This window comes from Centroberyx affinis, unplaced genomic scaffold, assembly GCF_046629955.1.
Source record: "Centroberyx affinis isolate AG114_WGS23_722 - 3 ecotype Tasmania unplaced genomic scaffold, CSIRO-AGI_Caff_v1 ptg002447l_1, whole genome shotgun sequence".
Taxonomy (NCBI): domain Eukaryota; kingdom Metazoa; phylum Chordata; class Actinopteri; order Beryciformes; family Berycidae; genus Centroberyx; species Centroberyx affinis.
In genome coordinates, this window is record NW_027280688.1 from 5,001 (window position 1) to 12,936 (window position 7,936).

Consider the following 7,936-nt stretch of genomic DNA (forward strand, 5'->3'; position numbering starts at 1 on the left):
GTCTTCCTTTTCTTGCTACAGGGATACTGTCAGGGCACTGTGGTCTGACACTTACACTTCCTGCTATTGTTTGCTTGTAACATTGGTTTTCAGGGAATTGAAACTCAGTGGAAGTCGTGTCAGCTAAATGTCAGAAATGTAAACAGCGGCTCTCACCCTTCTCCACTCCTCTCTCGTAGCTGTCGAACAGAGTGTGCAGTCTGGCACAGTTGTACATGACAAACACTCCTCCCCTCGGCCCTTTGGTGGACACGCCCCCTTCCCTCTGGACGTCCAGTGTGACCTAAAGAGACAGCTGTCAATCATTCTGACTCGTCTAATCACATCGCAAGAGCAAACTGTGGTCGAGCTGAGAGGAACTTTTCAGCGCAGAAGAAGACTGAATGTCAAGTCAAATACAGTCACGCTTAATTAATTAATATGGGTGTTTGGGACACACACACACACACACACACACACATTAGCATATATTAACACATCATCAAGTGAATAACACATTTAGGTGCATACACAAACACACACACACACACACAGTAGTGAGGACTCACAGGACTGGTGTGGACAGTTGACAGCAGCTCAAATCTGACAGTGGCAGAGGTCATGACCCTGATGATGTCATCCCACGTCTGACCTGCGGGAGGAGGCGGCATTTCACTCCAGTTAATTCACTTCATCTGTACTTAATGGTAATTAACATCAATTAAAGTCAATTTACCTTAGCAAAGAACCATCAGAGTGTAACATAGAAGCACTCGATTAAGACAGAGTCAAATGAAAATAAGTAGGGATCATTGATGAAATTATATATACACACACACAGATGGATGCACACACACACTCACCTTCTACTTGATCTCCATACTTCATCTCTGAGGCTTCCTTCATCTGACCTCTTCTCAACCTGGAGGAGAGAGTGAAGATATCAACACTATATAAACACTCTTTACACAGCGAACCAGGCTACAGAGAAGCTGTTAGAAAACAGGAGCAGGAAAGAGAAGAACGATCAACGCCCACTGATGTTCTTTACTTTTAATTTAATTTTAATTTTCACAGAGACGGTGCATCTCTTATGATAATAAACAGCTGTCTCATGGATAGCGGGTGGGGGTGGAGGGAGCAGGTGGAGGTGGAGAAGGGAAAGAGAAGGGAAAAGGAAAAGGAAGGTAAGTGGAGACGAGAGAGATGAAAGAAAAAGAAAGAAGTGAAAGAGAAAGAAAAAGAGAAGGAAGAGAAGACAAGATAAAGGGAAGAGACAGAAGACGAGGGAAGGCAAAAGAAAAGTTAGGAAAAAGAAAGAGGAATAGAAGAAAAAGAAACATGGAAAGAGAACAGAACAGAAGAGAAAGAAAAGAGAGAAGATGAAAAGAAAAAGACAGAAGAATAGAAGCAAAAGAAATAGGGAAGAGGGAGAAGAGAAAAGAAATAAGTTGAGGAAAACAAGACAAGAAACGGCAGGAGGAGACAAGGAAAGAGGAGAGGAGAGGAGAGGAGAGAAGAAAAAATGAGTGAAGAAGAAGTGAAGTAAACAAGACGAAGAAGGATAAGAAGAAGAAGAAGAGAAAGAAGAAGAGAGTCTTACTGCAGGTACTGTGCCGCAGTGAGGTGAGACCCAGGTGTCTTCACCGGCCCACACACCAGATGTCTCTGGAGGACAGACAGCACACAGGTAAGAATAGGAGCACAGTGCAGTACGTGATGCTGTATGTGTGTGTGTGTGTGTGTGTGTGTGTGTGCGTGTGTGTTACCTGTGTGTGTGTAGCTCCGCTGGCTCTCCACAGCATTGCTATCTGCTGCTGGCGGAACTCATCCTGACAGGAAGTCACATGTAACGCTGTTGCCGTGGAGACCTATGTAAAACACACCGAGGATATACAAATCAGTGTTTTGTTTATCTGCTCTTTTTTTTACAATGAGACAAAGGCTTAGAAAAGGGACATCAGGATCAGTGTCATCAGTGGTAGCGATGCTGTATATTTGCATTTACATGCATAATGCCATTTTACATATGTGTGTGTGTGTTGAGTGTGTGTGTGTGTGTGTGTGTGTCTCACCGTGCAGTCGGCTGTGGCCTGGTCCAGTTGTGCCAGGTGGGAAACACTGTCTCTGTGGACTGAAAAACACACACCAGGGCTTTACCATTATTATTATTATTTATTAAATTTACCAATTCACCCAAAGGGAATTAATGGATTTCAAGGATGGGGAAGACATATGAATGAATGAATGAATGAATGAATGAATGAATGAATGACTAGATGAAGGAAGGAGGGAATGAAGGAAGAAATGAAAGAAGAGAAGAAGAAACAGATTCAAACAGAGACTAACCTAAAATGCTCCTCTCATGTATGGAAAATTACAGTTCTCAGGTCAAAGGTCACATCGCAGACTGACTGAGTGATTTACAGTCTGTTCACACTGTTTTGCTTTTTTCAAACTGCCAGCTCCTTTTAAATATGAAAGTCAAGGCAGGCGGAAAACAGTTTAAACTTTTTAGAGGAGACTGACAGGCACTGACAGCTTTTTGTGAGCCAATCACAGTGAAGAAGAGGTGAGGTTTCACACTACAGCTGACAGCAGTACGGTGAACTGAAGACTCTAAACTGCCAATAGGAGTGAGTGTGTGTGTGTGTTAGGGCTGGGCGATAATTCAATAGTATCGTTTATTGTCTTTCAGTGGAATCATATCGTGATGATATGAAGATATTTTGATATCGTGACACACATTTCTGCTGTCTGAATTGATGATGACAAGCAAATTTTACTTAAAAACTCTGATAAAATGAGGTATGGTAGGAATATTATTTGAATATTTTTTTTTGTTTTGTTTGACATCACACCTAACATCACCATTCGGTTCAATGAGATGAACATTAATTTGATTATTTAACGTGATTTTGCATACATTAACCATATCATGATATATATTGATATCGAGAAAAATCCTTATGATTATCATGATATTGATTTCAACCATATCGCCCAGTCCTAGTGTGTGTGTAATATGGTATATGATGTAGTATATGATGTACATGTAGTTTGTATAAGGCATAGTATATGATCTACATGTAGTATGTATGACGTAGTATTTTATGTAAATGTAGATTATGTAGTATGGTATATGCCATGTAAATGGAGTACAGCCCTTTGAGACATGCTTGTGATAAAGGTGAATAAATAAAAGATAAATAAAAACTAGTTTCCGACAACAACAACAACCAGACTTAGAGAAACTAGTGGTAGAAAAGTTGGATGTAGCAGTTCCCCTGATCATAAAGTGCCTGTATGGGAAAACACTGGCTGTGTTGTGGTTTCTGTTCCTCCTCACCACCAACAGCTCAAAATACAGTTGAGCCAAAAAAAAAAAAAAGCAGAACAGTGTGAAAGCGGCCTGATAACCTCAGCGTGTACTGCGGCAAAATGGATCAGCAACAACTGCAGTGGATTCTCAAAACTGACATTTTGACCACACAAACAAGTTTGTCACAACACCATCTGCTTGTCGAGAAGCTTCCCCAGGCGGCTAAACCAAAACACGCCCCGTCCCGCCTCACCTGTGCAGGTGCCGAGGCTGGGGTCGTATCCCAGCAGCCCCTCCTCCTGGAACACACGCTTCAGATTGACCCGGAGCGCTCCCTCGTTCTCCGCCTCCTCCGCCTTGCTCCCTCCCTCTCCTCCTCCTCCTCCTCCTCCTCCTCCCCCCCCTCCTCCTCCTCCGCTGGTCCTCCTGCCTCTCTCCGTTTCGTTCTCTCTGTACGGGGAGTTCTCCAGCGCCTCCTGGATCTTCTCCTCCCGCTCCTCGCCGGTCCAGCTGGTCGGGGCCGTCGGCCAATTGATGCCCAGCGCTCGGAGGAAGGCGGCGATGTCGCTGTCTTCGGGAAGCAGGGGGCAGTAGGACACTGTGAACCTGAGACAGGCAAGGGGAAGATTATTACTGTTTTGTCCACTTTGTAAGAAACAGATTACTGGAAACCCTCACTAGGCTTGTCCTGCACTATAACCAGGTGTGTTGTACTACCCGCTCCTTTTTTCATCTTAATGGCCAGGACTCGGGTTCAAGCCCCCTTAGTTGACAAGCATCCGCCCTGCTGAAGTGTCCTTGAGCAAGACACTGAATCCCTACCCCTTGTTCCCTTGTTCCCTTTGTATTGTTGTTCGAACTTCATTGATGGTACCCCTCTATGTCTTTACTACCTGCCTGCATAGGTTTGTATGTCCTGCCCATTTGCTTGTGATTGCTGTGATTATTTTTTCTTCCCTTGTTCCCTTGTTCCCTTTGTATTGTTTTTATCTCATGAACTCCATTGATGTTGTCCCTTTATGTCACCCTTACCTGCCTTCATGTGTTTGTATGTGTTTGTTTTTCTTTTGTCTGTTCCGTTTTGTTTTCTTCTTTTAACTAATCTATTTTAGGTTGCCTTTTGTCAGCTGGCCGGGGACAACAGCTGGAAATTAGCCATGTAGGCTAAAGCTGCCCCATTTACTGTTACTGTTATAGTTAATTAATGGGGACTGTCCACGACATTATAAACTAATAAACTAAACTAAACTAAACTACCAGCTCCAGGGCTGCTGCTGTGTAGCTGAACCTGACCTCTGACCTCTCTGAGGATCAATAAAGCATCACATTATTATTACAGAGCAGAGTTCCTGCGCCCACCACGGTTCCAAGAAGTGTTTTAAAGGAAAATTCCACCCTCTTATAATCTTACACTGTTATCTATAATCAATCTGTGATGTTCAAAGCATTCTTTCAAAGCCTATTTTGTGATGAAGTGTTGTAATCTACTTTTTTGAGAGTTCCTACATTTCCCAGAATACCCCCAGAAAATGTCTCTCAGCTGGTTGCATACAGCTGTGGGCTACACCCGTAGGTGGAGAGAGCAGTAACGATAGCATAGTAAGAGGAAGGGAGTGAGTTTTTTTTCCAGTGAAGTGCAGTGGAGCCTACTGTCAGTGGAGAAACCGGTATCTCTGCCTCTTCTACACCAAAACTACAAGCCATCATTAGGTTCAGAACCACAGTGCTGTGACAATATTCCTGTAACCACAGATTGGTCATGAAAGTGATCAAAGCCAGGAAAAGAAATAAAAAAAATAAGAGCTACGGAGAGAGGAAGGAGGGATTTGTTTAGGATAACAGCAAATTAAAGCAAGTAGAGGTGGAAGATTTGGGAGAGGGGACATGAGTCAGTGTTTTGAATTGCATAGAATTATAGAAAGTACATGTATCTGCAAAAGTCACCATCTTCCTGACATAATGCCATCCACACACCCCCACTGTCATACTAGATTTTACCCCCAGACTCACCCCTGTCTTCTCAGCAGCGCCCCCATGTGGTCGGCCAGCAGAACAGTCCTCAACTGACCCAGAGTCAGCGTGTCAGGAGTGGGTGCGCTGGGTTTAGGGTGCAGCGCGGGGCAGTTGAGCACCACGCAGCCCTGCTTCTGGCCCGAGGGCTTCAGGTACTCCGTAGCTCCGCCCGCCAGGACGGCCCTGAAGGCTGCGGCCCGGTCCACCCTCACCCTCAGCCCTTCACCCATCACCTCCCCACCGGCCACAGGCAGCACCCCGCTGCCACGGAGGGAGAGCACCCTGGACATCACTGCCGGAGGGACCTGGGGGGACACAGGGACACGTTACAGACTTATACATGCATGAATTAATGTATGAGTGAGTGGTGGAAGGATGAAATGAAGGAAAAAGATTCAGTTCATACAAAGCAGAGGTGTGACCAAGTCAACTTTGCTCTGGTCTCAGGTCAAGTCCCAAGTCTAAATAGATTAACACGTCAAGTCCAATATCCAGTATCAATTTATTATCTTAAAGAAAACTAAATATCTAGGACTTTTCAATGCAATATGGTTTTAATAGGATAAAAACTCGATAAGAGCATCATGAGTTTGATTTCTATAATCAGTTTCAACTTCAATAAATTCAATCATTCCATAAAAATTCAGAAAACAGAATTTAAATTCAGGCGTCTGGTGGAACAAATCTCACCACTTTCAATCTAAGTCATTTACACAAACACAAGATCTCAAGTCAAGACTTTAGAAACCTTTTCAAGTCATCAAAGTCAAAGTCAAGTCCCAAGTCAAGCCAAGTCTCAAGCAGTTAAAATTGTGACTCAGACTTGAGTCCAAGTCACGTGACTCGAGTCCCCGCCTCACAAAAAGATACTGTATCTCATGCACACTTTTAGAGATACATGCATAACCAACACACACTGAGATACATGAGGCATATAGACTTCTTTGCGACACAAAACATGCAAAAACATTAGGCTTCCTCCTACTCCAAGATGCACAACCACACCCAAAGCAGAGTCCAATGCACTGTAACATGTCTACTATAAGCCTGAGTTTAGGCCAAGGCATGTGTAACTGTAATGAGCCCCATCAAAGCTATAGATGGGGGGTTGAAAGATGCATTTACAGCCGGACATTACCTGCATGAGCTAATACCCTTCTGACAAACAGACTTGCAGATTGACACGAACAAGCTAGGGAATATCTCTGTGTTTTAGCTGCACAGACAGCTTGGTGGCTGTTGCCTTGCAGCTGTGTGTGTCAGTCTGACCCATATTGCATCTGCCACTCAGGGGTTAATGATTGCTGCCTCGGGCTGTCAGTGTCTGGTCAATCATGATGGGCCAATGTCAACGGCTTCAGAGTAATCAAGGGGTATAGACTGCCTCGATATTAGTCAAATTCATTAATCATGTGGGTTTTTAGATGTATTTTATTCGGTATTGGTGGGGTTAAATTTAGCCTTGGCCCCAGATTTTCAACATGCCAACTGGGTATGGAGGTGAGACAGGTGAGGTTTATAAAGCAGATAGTTCCTGTCATCAACTCTGATTGGCTGAGTCGGGTTCGAAACCGTTAGGCTAATTATATCTTTAAATATTAATGCACTCACCTGTCGCACAGCAACCAGGTATGTTTAGTACTGTTAAAGAACTAGCTTTACATTGCTTCACGAATTATATGAACTACTATTAACAATAAGAAATACAGTGTTTTTTTTAACAGTGCAGTCTTTTTTGATACTTTATTGCCGTCGTTTTATAAAAGCAAGCCACTAGCAGCAGTACTTTATGGTGATTTTAGAACGGTTACGAGGGGTTTTAGCTTCTTGCAATCAGTGCATCCAACTGAAAACGATCCGACCGCAAAAGCACAACGAAAAAAGGCATTACATTAGCGACAAACCCATCAGGTAACGTTAACAACCACACCGACCTGGCCGTCCGCATACAGCGTGTTCAGCATCGTGGTCGGTGACAAGAAATCCCTGTTTCGGAGGTTTTTAGCGCTGCTCTCCTTGAACCAAAGCTTTTCCGGCTCGCCAGAGATCCTGTCGCCGTCGCCCCGGCCGTTGGCATCGGGGACATTTTCACGCTTTCCCCGTAGTGCGGAGCTCAGCGCCCGGACGGTGGGGGTGATCCGGAAAGGCGACGACTCCTCGATTTTCTCCATCACCACCACAACACGAACAGGTTAGCTTGCTACCAGGCTATCAACACATCCACACCGAGCTCATACCTTCAGCTACAACGATGTCACATTGATTTTCGCTAACGCCACCTATGCTAGGTTTCAAAACGGCAGAATAGCACGTTCTTCCAGCCGTACGGTTGATCATTGATCGATCTCTTATCGGCTCTAGAGGAGAACTGCATTGGCTGTTTTTCTTGTGCGGAACTGTGAACTGCAATGATTGTTTCTTTCGAGATGAATTTCCGTGCGGACCAGTGCAAAATTTCTGAAATAGCGCCATCCCGTGTATGGCATACTGTCTGCAACCTCAATTACATGCAGCACAGGTTCCACACATGTCAACTTAGGAGCAGTGCCACAAGCAAAAGCAACATCTAGTGCTAGTAAATGAATTTGTATTTTTCATAAAAGTTCCATAAAAAGAACATCA

The 7,936-nt window shown here is 44.1% G+C and overlaps 1 protein-coding gene across 1 annotated transcript in view; it reads right to left on the bottom strand.

The window, feature by feature from the left end:
• Positions 1–7,694, bottom strand: part of dalrd3 (DALR anticodon binding domain containing 3) — an 11,254-nt gene extending 3,560 nt beyond the window's left edge. The window contains exons 1-9 of the mRNA XM_071533881.1: positions 7,249–7,694; positions 5,312–5,619; positions 3,555–3,907; positions 2,055–2,113; positions 1,749–1,850; positions 1,583–1,647; positions 843–901; positions 549–631; positions 157–283 (exon numbers count right to left, since the gene is read on the bottom strand). Coding sequence (XP_071389982.1) covers positions 157–283; positions 549–631; positions 843–901; positions 1,583–1,647; positions 1,749–1,850; positions 2,055–2,113; positions 3,555–3,907; positions 5,312–5,619; positions 7,249–7,485 — 1,393 coding nt within the window. The 5' untranslated portion in view covers positions 7,486–7,694. The remainder of the gene's footprint in view (positions 1–156; positions 284–548; positions 632–842; positions 902–1,582; positions 1,648–1,748; positions 1,851–2,054; positions 2,114–3,554; positions 3,908–5,311; positions 5,620–7,248) is intronic.
• Positions 7,695–7,936: the final 242 nt, after the last annotated feature.